The sequence below is a fragment of the Acinonyx jubatus genome, chromosome B1, assembly GCF_027475565.1.
Source record: "Acinonyx jubatus isolate Ajub_Pintada_27869175 chromosome B1, VMU_Ajub_asm_v1.0, whole genome shotgun sequence".
Lineage (NCBI taxonomy): Eukaryota > Metazoa > Chordata > Mammalia > Carnivora > Felidae > Acinonyx > Acinonyx jubatus.
This window is the reverse complement of record NC_069382.1, coordinates 67,210,324-67,231,582: the sequence shown is the minus strand read 5'-3', so window position 1 is coordinate 67,231,582 and position 21,259 is coordinate 67,210,324. Positions and strand designations below refer to the sequence as shown.

Below are 21,259 nucleotides of genomic sequence, written 5' to 3'. Positions count from 1 at the left end.
TTCTGCTCCGGGTCAACTTTCAGCCCCCTCGGCCTCGGCGTGGCGCCATGACTCTGAGAGGGCGACTGGACTATGCAGTGTCTCCCAGGAACCGGGTGGGATGTGGGTACGCGGCACGGCGTGAGACAGGGAAGGGGTGGGGAGAGGAGAGCCCTACGCTTGCACCCGGGCACCGGGACTCGCGTCGCCCCCTCGGGGCCAGGTGGTGCGGGACTCCAGCCAGCTAAGCCGAGGGCGCTGCGACCCTCCGGCGGCCCGAGCGCCGGCCTCACCTGGCGGCGACCGAAGGTGCTGCTCCGGCGGGAGGGCGCGGCCGACGGGCGGGCGCAGGGAGCGCGAGGAGGCGGGACCGAGCGACGGGGACGCCCCGCCCCCCGATGATGCGGCGCCAGCCGACTCGCCTCCGCCTTGTCACTCACTCCTCACCATGGTTGCAGCACAAAGCAACAAGCCCCGGAGGCCGCTTCCTCCCTGAGGAGCGGCTCCGGCGGCCGGAGAAGGCGCAGGAGGAGGAAGAGGCGGAGGAAGCGGAGGGGGAGTCGCCGCTTCCCAAATACTCTCTCCGAGGGGGCTGTGCGCGGCTCTCGGCTCCTGGCCCTCCGCCCTCGGACGCCCGCCGCCGGGAGTCCGGACCTGGGCTGCCCGCGGCCCCCTCTTCCCCCTCCCCCGCCCCGCGCAAACCGGGAACAAAGTTGCCGAGAGCGACTGGGCCGGAGGTCTGCAGCCCCGGCCGGGTGCTCTGGCCGCGGCGGCGCCGGCGCCGGGGCAGCTCCGCTCCGGGCGCGCTGATGGGGGGAGGCGGTGGCGGCGGAGCCCACGGCGGCGGCCCGAGCAGCAGAGGCGGCGGCGGCGGCGGCGGGGCGGCCCGAGGGGATGCAGCAGCAGTCGGGAGGGACGGCCGAGCCCAATAGACGGAGACTAGGAGCGGCGGCGGCGATCGGGCTTCGCAGCGCCCGGACCTGAGCCAGTCGTCCCGACGGCGGCTGCGGCGCCCAAGTGCCGGAGGACTGGGGACGCGGGAGATCCGAGTGCTTCGCGGAGACTCCCGGGCGGCGGCGTGAGCCCCTGAGAGGAGGGGGCGACCGTCCGCGCCGGAGGGGAGAGGAGGCCCCGTCTGCCTGCAGCCTTCCCCTTCTTTACTGTCGCTTGTACCTCCCTAAAAATAACTCAGGCCCGCCGGGGCCAGGAGGAGACGCCACTGTCCCCGGAGTGGAGCCGGGGGAGGCGTGTCGAGCCAGGCCCGGAGGGAGCCGGGCGCGCCAGGAAGCCTTTCCCGGCTGAGCGGCGAGGAAGAAGAGGAGGAGGAAGGGGAGTTCCCGGTCGCGGAGCGCCCGCAGGGACCCTCCGGGCCGTGGGGCTCGGGAGCTGCGCGCCGCCCGACCCCTTCGCGCGGCCTCGCTCTCCCGCCGGGTCTCCTGAGCGCCTGTCCCGCGCTCCAGGCCGCCGGGCCCAGCGGAGCCGCCCCCCGTAGGCCCCGCCGCCGCCGCGGTTTGGCTTATTAGCCGCCGGCGGGCGGGCAGGCGGGTGGAGCGCGCAGGGCGGAGGCAGCGGCTGCGCTGGGCCGGGAGGAGGCCGACGAGGGTGCGGAGCGGCCCCGGCCGGGCCCACGGGGGGAGATGGCGTCCTACGTGGATAACAGCTTCCGCCAAGCGGTGATGAAGAACCCCGCCGAGAGGACCCCCCAGGTGAGACTCGCCGGGACTTGGCTGGATTTGTGCCTCGCAGGCTGCGCCCTTTCCCGTTCCAGTTTCCCCTTCCTGACACGGTTGGCCCCGCGCACCCCACTTCTCGCATTAGGACCCCTAACTTCCCATGGCATTTCATCTCTGTATCTTTTCCCCTGGTCGTCCTGGGTTTATTTTTCCCTCTCCTCGATATTCTCCTTTTCTCTGCCCTCCCCATTACTGACCTTCCCCCTACGTTTGCTAGGCGGAGGAGGGAATTCTCCAATTAGCTTCTCCTCTTCCCAGTGGTACACTAGGGCTTCTGAGTCTCGGGGGGAGGGGGGACTCACCTCCCCGTGGCCAGCTACTCCCGCCGCCCTGGCTGCAGGCCCCTTTCCTTCCCAGGCTTGTGGCCCCCTTTACCTTTCGAGTTCTGTGGTGTTTGGAAAGGTATAGGAAGGAAACTTGTATAGCTCTGCGAAAGACTAATCCGTGTTGACCTTCTAAAGTAAAACATTGGGATGTTTGTGTATTTAGTATTTTGCTTCTTTGAAAAAGGGATGCTGCTTTCCAGTGCAGGGGAAGAAAAGTTGATTAGCTAGCTTAGTGCCTTTGGTTTAAATTGCGGGCATAACTGCAGAGCAGGCATATTCAGATACACCCCCGGAAAGGGCACCCTGCGGATTCTTTTGGTGTTGCACAACCTTGTCAGAATTAGATAAGTTTGTTAACCTTTATACGTTCGTTTACCATCGGGCTTATTTTTCCTTTTTCTTTAAGTGGAGTTGTTGCTGATGGTGTCGGATTTGGTCGCTTCAAGTTGGACTAGAGAGGGGGAAATTGTATAAAAATGTGGTGGTTAGATTTTTTTTTTTTTTTTTTTTTTTGCTTTTAGTTGCTGACTGGCTAATGACGCATATTCCTAAGCATTGGGATGGTAACTACAGGGGATCCTGCTGCCAACTCTCTTGTCAAATAAGCCCTTCTGATCCTTGGGACCATCAGACATTTAGGATCTGATGCCTGAAAGAGTTGCTTCGCTGGTTAGGTGTTGGACGCCATCTGTTCATACCCAAATGCTCTCCTTCTCTTATGTTGATTATTATTATTTAATGTGGGGAGAACAGAATAAAATAGAATCTTTCACTGGCTGCCATTGGACAAGGCCCAAGAATGGCACCTGGTACCGGCTTCTGATTTTTCATTTTTCCTGATGGAGCCATCACATCTGGGGGATCATAGATCACACATATTTACTAAAAGAGTGGAAGATGTGTGGTAATTTTACGAGAATATTCATTTCACTGTGTCTCCGGAAAGTTCCAATTCTAAAGGATTATTTTATCAAAACCAAGCAGTGTCCTGCTTTGATCTTGTCCCTCCGTGGGTGTTGCACTGCCTCCCATGTGCCTTCCTCCTCTACTGTTTGTTTTAAAATTGTCAATTGAATCAGTCTTCTGCATGTGAAAATGCATGTTGTGTGATGGAAAAGCAAATTTCAGTGAGATATGTCAGTTCCTTTCAGTGTTTGAAGTGCCAAATGAAATCATACAAGTTGAGAATATTACAACCCAGCAAGGCAAGTTGAGAATATTAGAACCTAGAAAGGCGGGTCAGAAAATGATGTCATAGGCCTTTAGTGGAAATTAGAGGGTGGGGGGTGGGGAGAGTTGTGCCTTTAGTTGATTAATTAGAATAGCAATGACTTAAAACCTATCAGTTGGGGGGGGGGGGTGCACCAAAGAAGACTGGAAGAGACAAAACCTCCACTGTGAAAGCATGTGGATTGTGCCAGATAAATGAACTGTTAAACTTTCCTCTTCTTGTGCCAGTTGTGTAGAATAGAGTAAAAACTGACCTAGCATAGAACTTGGCCTGATTCAGAAGTGGGCCAGTTACTACTAACACTGCAAGATGAAAGCTTCATTGATAATCTGAAAGCACATTTCCCTCCACCAAACCTTCATAGGAAAAGTAAACACAGAGAAAGCTATCAAACATTTTGAACGTTGTTAAGTATCAGCCGTGTTAACTTTGATGTTCATTTGGTTATTACTAACACAAACGTCATGTTTGCTTATTATTGTGTTAAAGTAGCTTGAAATGTGAATGTTTTCCCATCCTTACCTGGCTTGTCAAAAATAATCTTGTAAAAGTTTGATATGTGCCCAAAAGTAAAAAACATGTTTTGGTAGAAGGTGCTTTTTATATTGAGTGCTTTGTTAAGGACCGGAAGTTATTTTGTACTATTTTCTCATTCATGCTTGAGAGTTAGACTTTTGTAATATGAAGAAAACAAATGTATTAAATAAACTTGGTATCATGAAAAGAAGGATGTGAATTAGGAAAGTTTTGCTGTCATGCTTCCTTCTGTTTTTCAGGATAGACTTGATAAAGGAGTTCATATGATTCTCGTTACAGGCAAAAGGAAGATGCTATAAAAGAATAGAGGAAATACATAATTTTTTTGTTGTTAAATTCAGGTTTTGTTTTGTTTTAAACCCCACTATCCCAGTTTCTCTCTCAAACTCTTGAAGGCATAGCTTTGTATTTGGGTCAATCAGTTGCCTACAAGTTAATAGTGATGTTACTAACGTAACCTAAGATGTTAACTAGAAGAGAATTTGGGGGTGGGGAGAGTCCCAGTATAAACATAGAGACTGCAAATTAGGGAGCTTTTCATGCACACCTGAAAAATAGGAACCTATTTAGCCACATCATTAGAGAGGCAGAATGGTAAGGTAAAAAAAAAAAAAAAAAAAAAAGCCACCTGAATTTTTAGCCAAATCATGCATAGATTTAAGAGTCTGTCACTCTTTCATCTGATATTCTGAGAGGATGAAAAAATCTTTGATCCAGTGTGTGTCCCACATTATGTGTCTGGAAACCTGGCTAAATTTTAGTCAATGGGGCACTGTATTCTAAATAACCCCTTGAAAATAATGTACACTAAATGTTCTATTGATATTTTTCAGGGCACCTCTGTTGAAAAACAGGACTCTTAAGTAATTGCTTTATTAAACTATTTGGGTTTATGCTTTAATCATTTAAATGAGAAGCTTGGTCACTAAAGCAATTTAGTAAAGTAAAAGATGTAAATAAATTGCAAGCAGCTTTATCCCCCAAGGCTTTAAACAATAAAATGCTTTTTCTAAACCATTTTATTAACTTGTTGAGTTCAGACCCTTTGTAGTTGCTTCTGTAGTGTTTATATGCATGTTTTTAGTTTTTCAGGTGAAACATCTATTGCCTTATCATTTTCTTTCAAGATCTAATTTAGTGTGTTTTTAGGTAGTTATAAAAGTAATTTTTTAAAATGGTATATATAAAACAGCCACATCTCATTTCTTCCTAGTTAATACTACTTTGTCCTCACTATTGAAATTTTTTGGGCTCTTGCACCTTTCGATTTAGATGTTAACTCATGAATTTTTCAGCTGAGAGTTCATAACAGTGTTAAGACTTAATTCTTTGCAAAGTCACTTAGTCATAATGAGAGGGCTGAAAAAATACCTTTTGCCCAGAGAACTTTAAATTATGAGAATCTGCACAAAAGAATATCTCTGGTAAATATTTAACTTTTGAATCTAGTGGGAAGAATTGTGTTTATTACAGTTACATTTTCTATTTGAGGTTCTTTTTATCATTGTTTATGAGCAGTTTCATATTTTCATTTGATAACTTACACTTTGATTATATTTTAGCTCATTTTGGGGCTCTAGTAGTAAATATTTGGTTCTTATGTAGTTTTTGTTCAAAAAACACAACTAAATGATTTTTGTGCAATTAAAAAAATTTTTTTTTAACGTTTACTTATTTTTGAGAGATAAGAGACAGAGCACGAGTGGGGAAGGGGCAGAGAGAGAGGGAGACACAGAATCTGAAGCAGGCTCCAGGTCTGAGCTGTCAGCACAGAGCCTCACGCGGGACTCCAACTCACGGAGATCATGATCTGAGCTGAAGTTAGACGCTTAACCGACCGAGCCACTCAGGTGCCCTGACTTTTGTGCAATTTTGAAAAGCATGTTTCACTAAGTAATGTGTGTTTGGCCATAAGCATTTCCCTTTTCTAACAATGATATTTGAATTTGTAGGTTAAAAAATATACACATTTTTAACTGAAATACTAATTTCAGACTGTATTAGCATGTGACTTTGAACGGGTGAGTACTTAAATTTCTGGTAAAAATTAACATTCTTTTGTAATATTAGTAGAAACTTAGTTGCCTTCATATAAGCTTTTAAACATTTAGTAATTAACAGTTCCATAATTAGCTTTGCATATCTTGGCTGAGATTCAAAATGAATGTCTCCAACTGCATTGCTGTATGTGGACTGGTTTAATGTAGTTCTCCTCAGACCCTGGGCTTTAACAGAACGGTTACAAAAAATAATAATAAAATAAAACTAAGAAAAGCAAGAGGACTACTCAGTTGCTAACTTGTTTCATTTTTTCCCTTCAAGAAAGGATATAAAACAACAAAATAAGCCATAACCTTCTATTATCATTTTATTAAAGTCTTGCCCTTTAATAAGAAAGGGAGGATACACTATCATTCCAAAGCTTAGTTCTTGAAATCAAAAATTCTTTGATTCATAAGAAAACTACCTATTTGTGGTTTTATGGTTTTTAATATTTCTGTGGGTGTGAAAACAACTTTAGGTGGATTTTGTGGGGAGTTAAATGATAACATGAGGTCTACCTTTGGTGATATTTGAAATTCAAGTCACATATAGTAACAGTGGGATATATATTGACTATCTGAAGTAAGGATATAAAAACCTTTTAAAAACACAGACTGTGCTTCTTATTTGAAAACTTGTTTTTTAGTTACTTATTTTGTAAAATAAGTTTTATAGGTAAGGAAGAATTGTAATTACCTGAAGTAACTTTGATCTAGACTAGAAAGATAAGGAAATGTGGTGATAGTTCTTTGATATCTGAATTTTATGAGCCATTCCCTCTCCTCACCTTGTTTTTGGCACCAGACAATTCTCTCATCTGTAAATGAGGATAATAGCTTCCTGAGGTTGTTTTGTGGATTAAGTGAAAGAAAATACACTTACTATTTAGTGCAATATCTAATAGTAGTTATCATTATAGCACATTACAAAAAATTTTTTTTAATGTTTATTTTTGAGACAGAGGTAGAGACAGAGCATGAGTGGGGAGGGACAGAGAGGGAGGGAGACACAGAGTCCAAAGCAGGCTCCAGGCTCTGAGCTGTCAGCACAGAGCCTGATGGGAGGCTCCAACTGTGAGATCATGACCTGAGCTGAAGTCGGAAGCTTAACCAACTGAGCCACTCAGGCGCCCCTCATCATAGAACATTTTAATGAGATACTTTTTACCAGACCTTGGGAATTCAAAGATGAGATGAGACATCTGTCCCTCAGGTAACTCACCAGTGTATTGTATCTTTTAAGTAGGATGTGATTCCTTAGTGCCGTAGCAGATGTCCTATGCCAAAACTGAAGAGGCTGTGGGCTCTCTGGGTGAGATGTCCTGTGCTAACACTGAAGAGGCTGTGAACTTTTTAGACAACCATGTAGTGAGTCTTAGGGTAGTAGGAATTTACCAGTCAGTGGACTAGGGGGCATGCAGGCTATTCCAGACTGACCTGCTGTCATACAAGTAGCACACGTGGTTGTAAGAAAATACGTGTAGGCCTTTGTTCCCTGTGCTTGGAGCCACGGGAGTGAATAGGAGGTGGGGAGTTATTTCACTGGAGTGTAGATGGTTGTGGTTGGAAGGAGAGGAGAGGAGACCAAGAATTTGTTAAAGGCTGATGTCTGTTCTTCAGGCTTGAGGTGGTTGGGAGCTTGATTTACATGGTGGAGATAGAGTAAAACTATTGCAGTAGTAGGATTTGTTGGACAGGCTGGCTGAATGAATGTGTGCACATTTATATCAGCTACTAATTGTATCAAACGATGTGCACATGATGCTAGTTAAGCCTAATCACGGCAAATGGTACTGATCAGCATTTCCTAATTCATAAGAAAAATTTCTAAGTTGCTAAATTTTTTTTATTAATAAAATTTTTTTAACTTATACTTTTTTTCCCCCTTAAACTTTGATATCTTCTACATTTTGGAATCTAAGAAAATTTTTTTTTGTTTATTTTATTTATTTTGAGAGAGAGAAAGAGAGCAAGTGGGGAGGGGCACAGAGTGAGGGGGAGACAGAATCCCAAGCAGGCTCTGTGCTATCAGGGCAGAGCTGACATGGTGCTCGAACCCACGAAGTGTGAGATGACCTGAGCCAAAGTCAAGAATCAGACACTTAACCAACTGAGCCACCCAGGTGCCCCTCTACCTTCTGGAATCTAATGTAAAATATCTGATTTATCATATGCTGAATAGGTTAGTATTTCTTAATTTGTAATGATGTGGTTTTTAAGCATTCTGTCCTTTGGAAGAGATTAATATCTCAATTTAAGAAGGAAAAATGGATTTATTTATATAAAAACGCACCATTGACTTATGATGGCACAAGGTAACGATTGTAGTAAGTGTTTGAGAACAGTTCCTTACTCCCCATACCATTTTTGTTTCAATAGGTTGATGTTGATAAGTTAGGTAGGAGAAGCCAGTTATAGTACATATTATTGCTCTTTTGTAGCATTGTCAGAGATTGAGTTAGTCAAAATATGTATAGTAGTTATAACGTCAGCCTTTGGAGAAAAACAAGCTGATTGCTACTTTATTTAGGCTGTTAGGATTTTATCTTTTCAGGAAAAAAAAAAAATAAAACCCTCTGGTCTCACATGCTAATTAACCACTACTTTACTGAACTGATTACCTTATGTGTTTCTTGTTGTACTCAGGTGTTTCCTTTTCTCCTTCAGTTTGTGAAAGGGTTACCTTTGTGGTCCTGGTGGGCTTAGTTTTTGTGGGGTGGGAAGTTTAGTTCTTGCACTTTAAATTGTCTTGGCTCCACAATTTCTGTGCTTTCACATCCTTAATCATAAAAAGTGTTTTGGAGGAGTTGGCATTTGTGACTTGAAGGGGAACTTTGTTTCGTCATTGGAACTAAACCCTCTTTTTTCTTGCTGTAGTTTCTCATTGCTTGTCTTCTTGCAAGTTGAAAATCATAAATTGTGGGTGTTTAGGATTCCTCAAATACCTTAATATGAGCTAAATGAATTGAAATAAAAATGTATATTTTGATCCTATTAACAGTTGGTAGTTTAGTTGACAAACGAACACTCACCATAATAATTGGCCCTTAGCACTTTCCTGTTCTTCTCTAGCTCATGGTATTTGCTGCCACCCAACATAAAAGCTACTAAGAAGAGATGAAACCCTAAAGAAGAATTAGCCATTAGCTGGTTATTCTGAAGAGACCTGGTAGTAACTTTCTGAGAAGCTACCTAGCAATCAGTGGATCTGAAGGGTTGAGGCACACTGATGATTATCTGATTTCTCCTGAGTATTCACTCAAGTAAAAACTCATTATCTTTTTTTTTAAACTTGGTAGTTTCAGATAATTGATTCACATGTAGTTGTAAGAAATAATGCAGAGATCATGTGAACCCTTTACCCAATTTTCTCCATTAACAGCCTTTTGTGCAACTAGAATATCACAACCAAGATATTGGCATTCGTACAGTCTAGATACAGAACAATCCATCACCATAAGAATTCCTCCTGTTGCCCTTGTGTAGACACAATCATTCCCTGACCCTGCCTCTGTCAAGGACTAATCTGTTCTCCATTGGTAAAATTTTGTCATTTAAAAAGTGTTAAATACATGGAATCATACAATATTTGACCTTTGGGATTGGCTTTTTTTCACTCAGCATAATGAAAGCTTATTACCTTTTGGCTAAAATGAATTTCTACTATTGTCATTGAGTGGTTTGAGTTGTGTTCCTGAAATACCAAGGGAGTGGGAGTTAAAGTGGATTTAAATAGTGACGATGAGAAAATTCCATGTTAATATGTATAAAATAATAACCAAAGATTATAAGGTCTTGAATGAGCAAGAGTTGTGATGGTATAACCCATTGGGATATTTCAATACATATAATTTCTTTCCATAAAATTTTTTTTGGGAGGTCATAATGGAAGTGGTAAATCTAACCATAGCTATCAATGATCCCTCATTAAACAAAACAAAACAACAAACCCTTGATCATCCCTAACTGAAGTGACATTTTTACAATTCAGAAGAAAGTCTAATGAATGTATTTACAAAGGAGTCCCAGTGGTCAGTTTGAACAACAAAACAGTTATAACTTCTGAGGGAAAAATATCCATAAGCTCATACCAATATAAGTAAATAATTGAATAAATAGATAAGTGGGGGAGAAGAGATTGCTCTTTGTTACTGTAGAATTCCAATTAAAAAAAGTATTCAGAAAGAATGATGGAAATAGAAAATCACAAGTAGACAAACATCATAATAATTGTTGTAAGCAAGAATCCTCAGTTGATGTCAAAATTAGTGGGTGAAAATATGATGAGAGATATATATCGGATATCGTCAGAATATTTGCATAGTCTCGAATTATCTCCCCAAGATTAATTAATTAAAAGAGGAAATCGGGCTCCTGGGTGGCTCAGTCAGTTAAGCGTTCGACTTCGGCTCAAGTCATAATCTCATGGTTTGTGGGTTCAAGCCCTGCATCAGGCTCTGTGCTGACAGCTCAGAGCCTGGAGCCTCCTTCGGATTCTGTGTCTCCCTCTCTCTCTGCTTCTGTCCCCCTCATGCTCTGTGTCTCTCACTGTCTCTCAAAAATAAGTAAACATTAAAAAAATTAAAAAAAACCAAAAAGCAAAAGGAGAAATCAGTGCTTTTTAGTGAGGAAAACTGGTAGACACTAAGTGAACCAGGTTAATCAAAGTTATATCACCAGTGCGAAGTAACAAAACTCAACTGAGTAAATTTAAGGGTCTAATTGGCTTTATTGAATGGTTCTTGAACCAGGCAGCATCCCATCTAGCAAACAGGAAGGAGCTCCCAGAAGATTTAGAAAATAGAAGGGAGAAGGGATAATGAAAGCAGATTACTTCATCTTCCTCTGGAGGATGGAAAGGATCTATGTGGCAAGCTACCTCATTGGTGTTGACCAGTTAAGACTAATTATTAAGTCTTGGTTTGGTTACGTGGGTTTAGTGCAAGTGACTCCACTTTGGGCCTGTTGTTTCTTTTTAACCCCAGTAATAATAAGACATATCATCCAACCTTATGCTACATTGAGAAGGGTACATTTGTGATAGTATTCTTACTAAAAATACTTCAACCTAAATGTCAGAAAATATCAGGCAAACTCAAATTTTAGGACATTCTACAAAGTAACTGTACAGTGCTCGAAAGTGTCCAGAAATGCTGAAGAATTGTTACGGATTGAGTCTAAGGAAATGTGGTAACTAAATGAGTTGTGAGATTCTGGATTAGATTCTGGACCAGCAAAAAAAAAAAAAAAAAAATGGTACTAGGAAAGTTGGTGAAATTTTATCAGTTAGATAATTTTACTATGGTTATTTTATTTGTTAAATTATGGGAAGCTAGATGAATACATAGGATCTCTGAACTGTTTTTGTCTGACTTTTTTATTCTAAAGTTATTTCAAAATTAAGTTAAAAAAAGGCATAGTTTTTGGAGTTTTATTGTGACTCTGATAAGGGGCCTCAAATTAAGATACTTTGAAAAATCATCTTTTTCCTGAATAATGACTTAATCTTATTGAAGAGCCTAGTCCTTTCTAGCTAAATATTTTGTATGCTTTGGACCATTAATGATGTGGGTGAAGCAATATATTAGTTGGAAGAAATTTAAAGTGCACATACACCCTAACGGATAAGTGGACAAGAAGAGCTGAAATAAGTTTTTAACTGTTCACCTTTATTCCTATCTGAATCTTGTAGATATTCACAAAATGCCATATATTTTACCAGTTTTGAATGTTTCATAATCCTGAATTTTAGTGACTCTGTACATTTGGTATAAGAAAAAACGTAGGAAATAAAATGTTCCATGTACATTAAGTACAATAGAAAAGAAATTGTGGTAGTAGCTTAAGGAAATGAGTCTAGGTGAAATTAAGGTTGTAGATTCTCTCCTTTCTCTTTTCCTTTCCTGTGAATGTAAAAATTATCTAAATTATTACTTTTGGTGGGCATGAGGGGGTGGAGGGAAGGAAGAGGCAAGGGTGTGTTTAAGATGGTCAGAGGCACTATTACTACTATGGAGGTGATAATACTATCTAAGCTGAATGTGGTCTGTACTTTCAGTACTTTTTAGGACTTTTTGTATTGGAATAAAAAAAAGGAATTTCTTTTAAATCCGTTCAAAGTAGAAATATCTTTACAAAAAAATTTTTTTTATTCATATGTACACCTTTGTATTTCAGTTATAAAGCCAACTTCTGCCATCCATCCCCTTTCCCAGCCCTCTTCTCCTTCAATTAGCCACTTACTTTTCCTATTTATTGTGGTAAATACTGGAGAATGCATGCTGTATTTGTATATTAAGTACTTTTTTTTTTCTTCTGAAAAAAACTGGCACTGGAAGATTGGATTAAAAATATAGCACCTAATATTTGAGATAACTACAAATAAATTATAAGTCTGAAATTATTTACTATTTTTAATTATAAAGATATAAACCACTTAGTTTCTGTATTTTAAGAGTTTTTATGTTTGATGTTTTCAGTAATAAATTACATTTGAGGGCACAAGTGAAAAAGAAAAGAGTTGACCGGGCTTTTAAGTAACTAAAGTCTTCAAAATAAAAAATGTGAAAAAATGTAGGTGTAGGCGAAACCTATTTATTTTAACATTCATTGAGTTCTGTATATATAACTGTATTATTCAAGCTATGATATGTTATGCAGTCTTGCAAACTCTTGTTTCTTTTAAGCTCACTCAAATTTATTAGAAAATACGTGGTGAAGTTAGAAATATTTGGCCATCTCAGTTACATTACTTATTGTATTAAGAAGCTGCTTCATCAAATGTGTACATTTCCAAACAACCAGAGAGGAGTTTTAAAAAGTTAAGAGTTTAAAATAATGAAATGCAGTAGCATAAAAAGCCAACAATTGAGGTAAGGAGAATTTGACTGCCTTTCAGTTTTGTTCCTAATCTCCATTCATGTAGAGCTGGAAGAAATTGAGGAGCAAACTTGAGGGGGCAAATTTCATCTGCACACCTGTCCCTTGTCTTTCTATTTAGGAGACCACAAACTTCTTTTAGAGGCAGACAATGTAGGACCCAAAAGTTCGTTCCAGCATGAATCTCCAAATCCAATGATTGGGATGAATGGGAATTCCTATCTTGATTCCATTTTCTTTGGTATGGTTTAAATCTATATCACACAGAGAAAACTCTGTGTGGGAGGTAACATGGTAAAGTCATTTTTCTTTAGAAGTCCTTGTTCCCACTTTATGTATTCTGGGCTGGCTATTTTCCTGTGCACTTATACATTTATATCTTTAACTGTATTCACAGAATAGTTGTTCTGAGTTCAGTTAGTGTTATTTCCTTCACGTGACCTAGTCCTTATGTATGATCTTGGATTTTGATGTCAAACTCCTTTGTGGTCCGGGGCTGGTTACCTAACTTTAATGGGTTTCAGACCTTTGGATTTAATGGACTATTAAAATTTCATAAAACACTGGGGCACTGACATTGATTTGTCACTTATTTTGCCAGCTAAGCATGTTAAAATGAATGTAAACTTGTTCTCCACTATTTCTATTTCATAAAAGAAAGGACATTTTGATGTAAAAATAGAAAATCACAGAATAAATTAATTTAGCTTTGTTTTATTATGTTACGGTTTTGTCAAGGATTGATGAAAGTTTTACCTTCATCAAGGATTGATGGGTGTGTATGGTAATATTACCTCATATTGTGAAGATTAAATGTGTTCATATATATTAAAGTTCTTTGACAGTCTCTGGCATAAATAATTTAATGAATAGTTAATAGTTAACAGTTTAATACTTTAATGTTTGTTATTAATATTATTTTTCAATTAATTGGTATTCATTTACAATCCGATCTTTTCCCCTCAGATAATCTTTCTTTTTTTTTTCCTTAATGTTTATTTATTATTGAGAGAGAGAGAGAGAGTGTGCACAAGTGAGGGAGGGGCAGAGAGAGAAGGAGACAGAGGATTTGAAGCAGGCTCTGCACTCAATGCAGAGCCCGATGCAGGGCTCGAACCCACAAACCCTGAGACCATGACCTGAGCTGAAGTCGGATGCTTAACTGACTGAACCATCCAGGCGCCCCTCCCTTACATAATTTTTCATCATTAGTGTGCCTTATAGCTAATTCACCAAAGTGATTTGTTAGATGAGTCAATTTCATAGGCTTGATTCATAGCATAAATTGTGTTTGGATTGCATCAGTCTACAGGTAACCAAAAACTATACACATAGGCTTAGTTATGGTCTTATTTTTCTCACACAACAAGAAATCTAAAGGTAGGTAGTGTAGGATTGGTGTAGATGCTCAGAGATGTCATTAAGGAAACTAGCTCAGTCCTACCAAATCCTAGTCAGTGATTTTGGTTTTAGTCACAAGATGACAGCTGCCCCACCAAGCAGAAGAGAAGGGAGAATGTTTTCTTGGTAAGCGCTCATCTTTTATTTGGAAGGAAAGCCCTTTCAAGGTACTTATCATTGGCCAGAGCTGTGTCACATGCCTACTACTAGTAGCAAAGGAGGCTGGGAATTCAAGTATTTTGCTTTCAAGCCTCCATATTACAGAAAGGCAGGAAAGAAAGAGATTAAGATGAATGAGTGCTGTGAGCTGATAGTATTTGTCCAACTTACTTTGTGTAGGAAACAGATGATTGTAGTAAGTTTATGCAGTAATTCTCTGGAGATCTCTTTGAAAATCTTACTGGATTATACAGCTACATTATTATAGTTACAGTTATGGAATCATACAGATATGTAACTGCTTGGTTCACTTATTAGGTATATGGTTATTAATTTTCTGAACAGCAATCTCTTATTTGAAAATAGAGATAAAAAATACCAGTGGGGTGAACCTTATATGTAAATATAAATACATAAAGTTTTTGATATTTATTGAATATCAATGCCACTTTTAAATGTAATCATTTCTATGTGGTAACTGTTGATTTACACATTGATTTAAAGTTATGGGGCGCCTGGGTGGCTCAGTCGGTTGAGCGTCCGACTTCAGCTCAGGTCACGATCTCGCGGTCCGCGAGTTCGAGCCCCGCGTCGGGCTCTGGGCTGATGGCTCAGAGCCTGGAGCCTGCTTCCGATTCTGTGTCTCCCTCTCTCTCTGCCCCTCCCCCATTCATGCTGTGTGTCTTTCTCTGTCTCAAAAATAAATAAACGTTAAAAAAAAATTAAAGTTAAATGTAGGCTTACATTTCTCTCTTTTTTTAATGTTTATTTATTTTTGAGAGAGAGAGAGAGAGTGAGTGAGGGAGAGACAGAGAGGGAACAGAGGATCCAGAGGCTCTGTGCTGTCAGCGGAGAGCCTGATATGGGGCTCGAACCCGCGAACTGTGAGATCATGACCTGAATCAAAGTCAGATGCTTAACCAACTGAGCCATCCAGGCACCTCTAGGCTTATATTTCTAAATTAGTTACTCTTGTTTCAAATTTACTCCATTTTTAAAATTTCAGAAATTTTCCTTTTTTAATGTGCTCCATTTGTGTGTCTTATATTACTACGTGTAGTAATACTTTATTTTTCTGTGACTTTAAGGCTACAATTGTCATTCCTCCCAGAAGTTGAGTCATCACTTTATACATACATATACATTTGTATACAAAACATTTGTGAAAGATAGCTGTTTAGTTTTCTGTACTTTGTTGAGTCCATACGTCTGTCATAAACATGTCTTTAAGAAAAATGGTTTGACATTGAATGTTACACAAGACTAGTTTTGACACTAAAACTTCAAGTGTGCAAGGTGTCCTGCCTTAGTGCAATTGTGTTTAGTTATGGGCTTTTTATGGTAGCATTCAAGATTTATATAGATAAATGGTGCTTATGTGTAGTGAGGTCAGTTAAACAATTTGCTATCAGGAGCTAATGACTAGAAATGTTATTGGAAAGAGTCGTGGTTATTTGTCATTTAAAAATAGTGTGTGTTTTCATAAGTTACTTGTTTGAGGTGGGTGAGGTGGAGTGTAATGTCTGAAATTGGAGTCTGAGTTAGGACCCTGATTTCATTTAAACTGGATTAGCTTGCACTGTATCTATCAACCTCACTAGAGAGCTTACTGGTCAGGGACTTAACTATCCATCTTTCAAGCTCAGGACTTGGCATACCCCTTGGTGCAGAATTAGAGCTAATAAATATTTAATGACTTGATCTTTCTTTCCTGAGAGTTTGAGATACAGGGGGAAAAGTAATTAAATTCTTCCATATTAATAACAAGTTGAATAAGAGCTTGAAAAGGAGAAATAATTTTTGGTTCAGTTTCTATAACACGTAAGTCCTCCTTTTTTATAGCAACATGTCCTTTGTGGGACAAAGTTATTTTTATTGAGTATCAGGCAGTTGCCTCCCTGTGAAACATCACTTTGGTGTTAATATTTTAAACTGTCATTTGCATGGTGTTTTCATTGGCATTTAACAGAGAGTATAAATTTTTTCTCTGGGTTCCTGGGACACTTTGTCCTATTATGCAAATTTATTACTTTGAGATTTTTAATTATTGTCAGGAACAGTAATTTAAATTAATGACAGACCCAAGTTACAAAATTAAATTCAGTTCTAGTATCTAGGGCTAATTTTCTGACTGTTACTAAGTAGAGATTCTAGCCTTGACCCATTTTAATAGAAAAGACCATTTTTTAATTGTAGAATGACTTATATGCTAATATATTAACTTAAGAGGTGGTGTTAGGAATAGATTAAATATACTCTATTGAAATCTTACTCAACTTACTGATTACATATAAAACTCTAAGAAAAAGTAAGCTGTTAGAAAATTTATTCTAAGTAAACTTGTTGTAGATTTTTAGCAAGAGACATTACTTAAATACATAGAGGAGTGTTTAACTTTCACTTCACTGTCTTCAGCTTTTCACTAGTACTTTATTTTTAATTTTGACATGTAACTTCTTCATGGAAGATGATGTGATTTCTGGAGTATCTGGAAGGCCCCTAATCCTTAGAATGATTCCCTTACCTTCTGATGATGCCTAAAGTGACAGAGAGAGAGAGAGAGAGAGAGAGAGAGAGAGAGAAGTGTTAGGAAAACATATCAGTATTGGTTCTTGGTATTGAGTGGAACCTTAGATCATTGTCCCACAGACCTGTAGATGGGCCCTGGGAAGCTTCTGAGGGGCCTTTGCAGAGGCCTGGAGATCTAGCCTAGCTTGCACACTTAAGTTTTTATTAGAAAAAGGAGATTCACTACTAAAAAAATGTTGAAAATCCCTGATCTAGTTTGGACTCCTGAATAGAGGAAATAAACAAGAGTAGTTCAGTGAATTTCTCCATGTCAACAGAGACAGAGCCAGCAAGCTCAAAAATTTAATCCTCTGCATCAGGGTGAGCAAACTATTGCCCTTGGACCAAATTCAACCCATAGCCTGTTTTTCTGTGTAAAGTTTTATTGGAACACAGCCATGCTCATTCTTTACATACTGTCTGTGGCTGTTTTCATGTTATAGAGGCTGAGTTGAGTAGCTGACAGAGACTATGTGGCCTGCAAAGCCTGAAGCATTTTACTGTCTGGCTCTTTACAGAAAAAGTTTGCCCTTTCCCTTAGACTTTCATCTATGTGAAAATGCAGATACTTTTGGAAGTGTGAGTGTGGGGTGATTATTCAGTACTGCTATCAGTTAAACCTCTGAGAAGTGGAAAGTTCCTTTTTAATATTTGATAGGGTGAGGAGTGGACCAAACTTTGCTATGAGAGTGTATTTTATAATTTTGAGGGGCTCTTTCTATTAATGTAGCAATATCATCAGCAAAATTTTGTCTTTATTTCTAATTAGATGCCTTAGATTTAAGTGTGTGTGTTTTGTCTGTCGAGTATTAGATAACCACAGAGTTCTTTAGGAGTTGTTTATAATGTAGTTCTGAGCAGATTCAATTAAATGATTAGGTTTCCTGTATGGTCTGCTCTACAGCTTAGAGAACTTCAGAATAAAGAAGATGGGCTAGAAATATATATATATTGATTTGGTCAGAACATTAAGTCACCTGACCGTGATTTTTCTTTCTCATTTAGTATTATTTTAACTCAGCATTTGTTTATCTGTACAGTGATTTTTAGGAAATGTCAGTAAATTGCTTGAACTCTTTAGTGATTACAGTTATGAATGTTACAGTTACTATTCCATAGTCTATTATTAGTCAATTTATTTTTTTTAATTTTTGTTTAAAAAATTTTTTAATGTTTTTATTTATTTTTGAGAGAGAGATCAAGAGAGAGAGAGGGAGAGAGAGAACAAGTGGGAGGAAGGCAGAGAGAAAGGGAGACACAGAATCCGAGGCAGGATCCAGGCTCTGAGCTGTCAGCACACCCCGATGTGGGGCTTGAACCCACAGACTGTGAGATCATGACCTGAGCTGTAGTCAGATGCTTAACTGACTGAACCACCCAGATGCCCCTATTATTAGTCAATTTGTAAAATGAAAAACTTCAGGAACTTTTTGAAGAGTCATCCCCCCATATTGTAAATTATTTTTCTTGGCACATGTCATATATTTTTAATTCTTGTTTATTTCAAGGTAAGATGACTTTATGGAAGTTTTGTTTTTTGTTTAACAGAAAACAAATTTTTTACCATAGAAATAAATGCTGTACTATTGCTGAATGAAGTTGATGGAAATGAAGGAAATGAAATGAAACATTGATTTTCAGTTCTGTTAATCCATGAGCTTTGTGTTCTATTTCTTAAACACCTTTGTAAATAAATAAATTATGTTAGACCTTTATTTTGCCGACTATACCCGTAAAAACTTAGGAACCATTCCAGTTGAGTACTTAGAAAGTTAACTGCTTGAGAGGTAAATTTACTCACTGATTCTTAGCGAGGTTATTTTCTGTTTGTGATGGAACATTTAATTACATGTTTCACTTTTGTTATACTGAAAGTGTTAATTCCTTTATATTTTGCATATACTGTATAAGAAATATCTTGCTGACTGCCTTAGTGGTTACAAAAATGTGTGTTTCGCTGCCTTCTGGTTGGCTTACAGGCTTGAAGGATTGAATCATGCTAGGTTAAGAATTTCTAGTGTGTTCCATATGTGGTGGGGAATCACTGGAGGCTTTTGAATCCAGGCAGTGAGTCAGGATAGTGCTTGAAGACAAACAATTCTGTAGTGTTAGGATGAATGAGAAAGTCATGGAAGACAGGAAAGGCATACCCTTAAACTAGACTGGTTGCACTTGATCAGACATTATGTGGGGATGGATCTCCATCAGTCTGGAGTGAAACAGACCAACTTGGGAGAGGATGAGGGACCAACAGTGGCTCAGGACTATGCTCAAAATCAGTGACTGTATTATTTTATTTTTTTGTGACTGTTCTGAATGATCAATTATGGTGTAAGAGCAAGATACATGACTGTTTTTGTATTTATATTAGGGGTATGTTAAGAGTAATGTCTTAGTAATTTAGCACTGTGTGTTAACTATACTGAAATCAAAATCAAAACAAGACAAAACAACTACAAAAAAGGAATAACATCTTACAGTCCATTGACTGTAGACTGTGGGGATAAAGTAAATGAGGAAGTTTGATTTGTCAGGAAAGCCAAAGAGGAGTTTGAAGAGCGGTAGGGGCATGGAATATGGGTTCTTATTTATCTTTTTTTGGTGTGTGTGTGGGGGGGCGGGTAGCATTAAACACATTAAGTTTTTCTTTCCTGGATTGTCTCTTGGGCCCTCAGTGAGAACTTGCAACTGGTTTTAGGGCTTGCTCAAGGATTCAGTATGTCTTCTATACCTGCAAGCCTGTAATCATTTTGTTGAAGAGGTATCTTTATGCAGAGGAGTGAAGAGGAGGAACTCCCCCTACCCTAGTTTCACTATTATTTAAAACAGCAAAAACGAAGCTTACTTTGTCTGTCTCATATTTTTTTCTTCCTACGTATAGCCACACAAGGACTAGGACTTTTAATCATTCCAATAAAGTATTTCTTGGTGATCTTTACAAATGCACTCTGAAAGGAGAAAAGAATTTATACTCCATAATAGTATTATTAGCATAACTGTTTATAAAATGTCTTAGAGACACTGGGTATAATATGTATTATTTTGCTTATCTGTTAGTGTTCACCCAATATGGTTTTTATGAGCCCTACAGTTTCACTCCTGGGAAGGATATATTTTTGTCTCAGTTTTGTCTAGGTTGTTTTCAGTTTTCCAGCCTAACTTTGTGGAAACTATGTCTGTGGTCTTTTTCTAGGTTTTCAAGAAATCTGGGGGTAGTTCTAATAAAATTTTCTTCCTGAATTTGTTGTTAAAAAGACAAAACAGGGGCGCCTGGGTGGCGCAGTCGGTTAAGCGTCCGACTTCAGCCAGGTCACGATCTCGCGGTCCGTGAGTTCGAGCCCCGCGTCAGGCTCTGGGCTGATGGCTCAGAGCCTGGAGCCTGGATTCTGTGTCTCCCTCTCTCTCTGCCCCTCCGCCGTTCATGCTCTGTCTCTCTCTGTCCCCAAAATAAATAAACGTTGAAAAAAAAATTTAAAAAAAAAGACAAAACAAAGTGAAATGATTGAATTCTTTAAGCCTGTCACATATGTCAGGCCCTGTACCTGGCGCATGCTGTGTGCTCCATTAAGAAACTTTGTGTCCTACTCAAAGATACCCTAATTTACATTTAATTTGCAGCCAAGAATAGTTTTTATGGCTGTTTATCTTATTTTATTTTTATTTATTTTTATTTTTTCTTATTTTAAATGGCTGTAGGCATATTATCTAAACCTTGAGATTGGTTTAGAGATACAACTGTTTACTTTTTATTAAGTTGTTTACCTTTCTCTGTTTCTGCATCCAAACAGAAACTAGCATGGGTTTATGATCTTTCCTCTTTGTAGTGTGCTATGGCATTGTCTTTAGTAGCTGTTAACTTCTTGGCAACTACACAAATAATTTTTAAATAATTAGTTAATATAGCTTGTACATTTATGGTAATAAATTACATCAGTGTGTATAAAGAAAAGAGGCTATTCCTGTGGGATATGGGGGGTTATAAGTGAAATTACTTAGTTGAGAGTTTTTGCTCTAATCTGGTTTAGGAGGAAGATACCGCTCCAAATTTGTAACAGTGTCTTGCAGTGTTTAGTGAAACTTTGTCGAAAATGCTAATGAAACATTATTACAAAGTATAGAGTCTTAGAACGCCTCACTCCAAATAAAAATGTTTCCAGTGTTTACTCTCCTTCAGCTACTTTTCCTTAGAGGATAATCAATTATTATCCCTTCAGATATTACCTCAGTTATTTTTGAAAACAATTAATGCAGTCTTCTGAAATGGTCAAAAACTAATTTAAAACTTCAAGCATATTATATGGTATTTTGTGCATTTCTACTTGTGATTTTTTTTTTTTTTAAAGGGAGTAGATGTCAAACCTATTGAATCACTTTTCAAGAAAACAACACCTACTCTCAAATTGG

At 39.3% G+C, this 21,259-nt stretch overlaps 1 protein-coding gene across 6 annotated transcripts in view; it reads left to right on the top strand.

Annotated features, from left to right (window-relative positions):
• Positions 1 to 481: 481 nt before the first annotated feature.
• RAPGEF2 (Rap guanine nucleotide exchange factor 2) overlaps positions 482 to 21,259 on the top strand; it is a 246,268-nt gene continuing 225,490 nt past the window's right edge. For 3 of the 6 annotated variants that reach the window (XM_053216760.1, XM_027068275.2, XM_027068254.2), the window contains exon 1: positions 483 to 1,685. In XM_053216760.1, coding sequence (XP_053072735.1) covers positions 1,617 to 1,685 — 69 coding nt within the window. In that variant the 5' untranslated portion in view covers positions 483 to 1,616. Of the gene's footprint in view, positions 1,686 to 21,259 lie in introns of all 6 variants that reach the window. The other 3 variants (XM_053216765.1, XM_053216764.1, XM_053216762.1) reach the window with 2 other exon arrangements.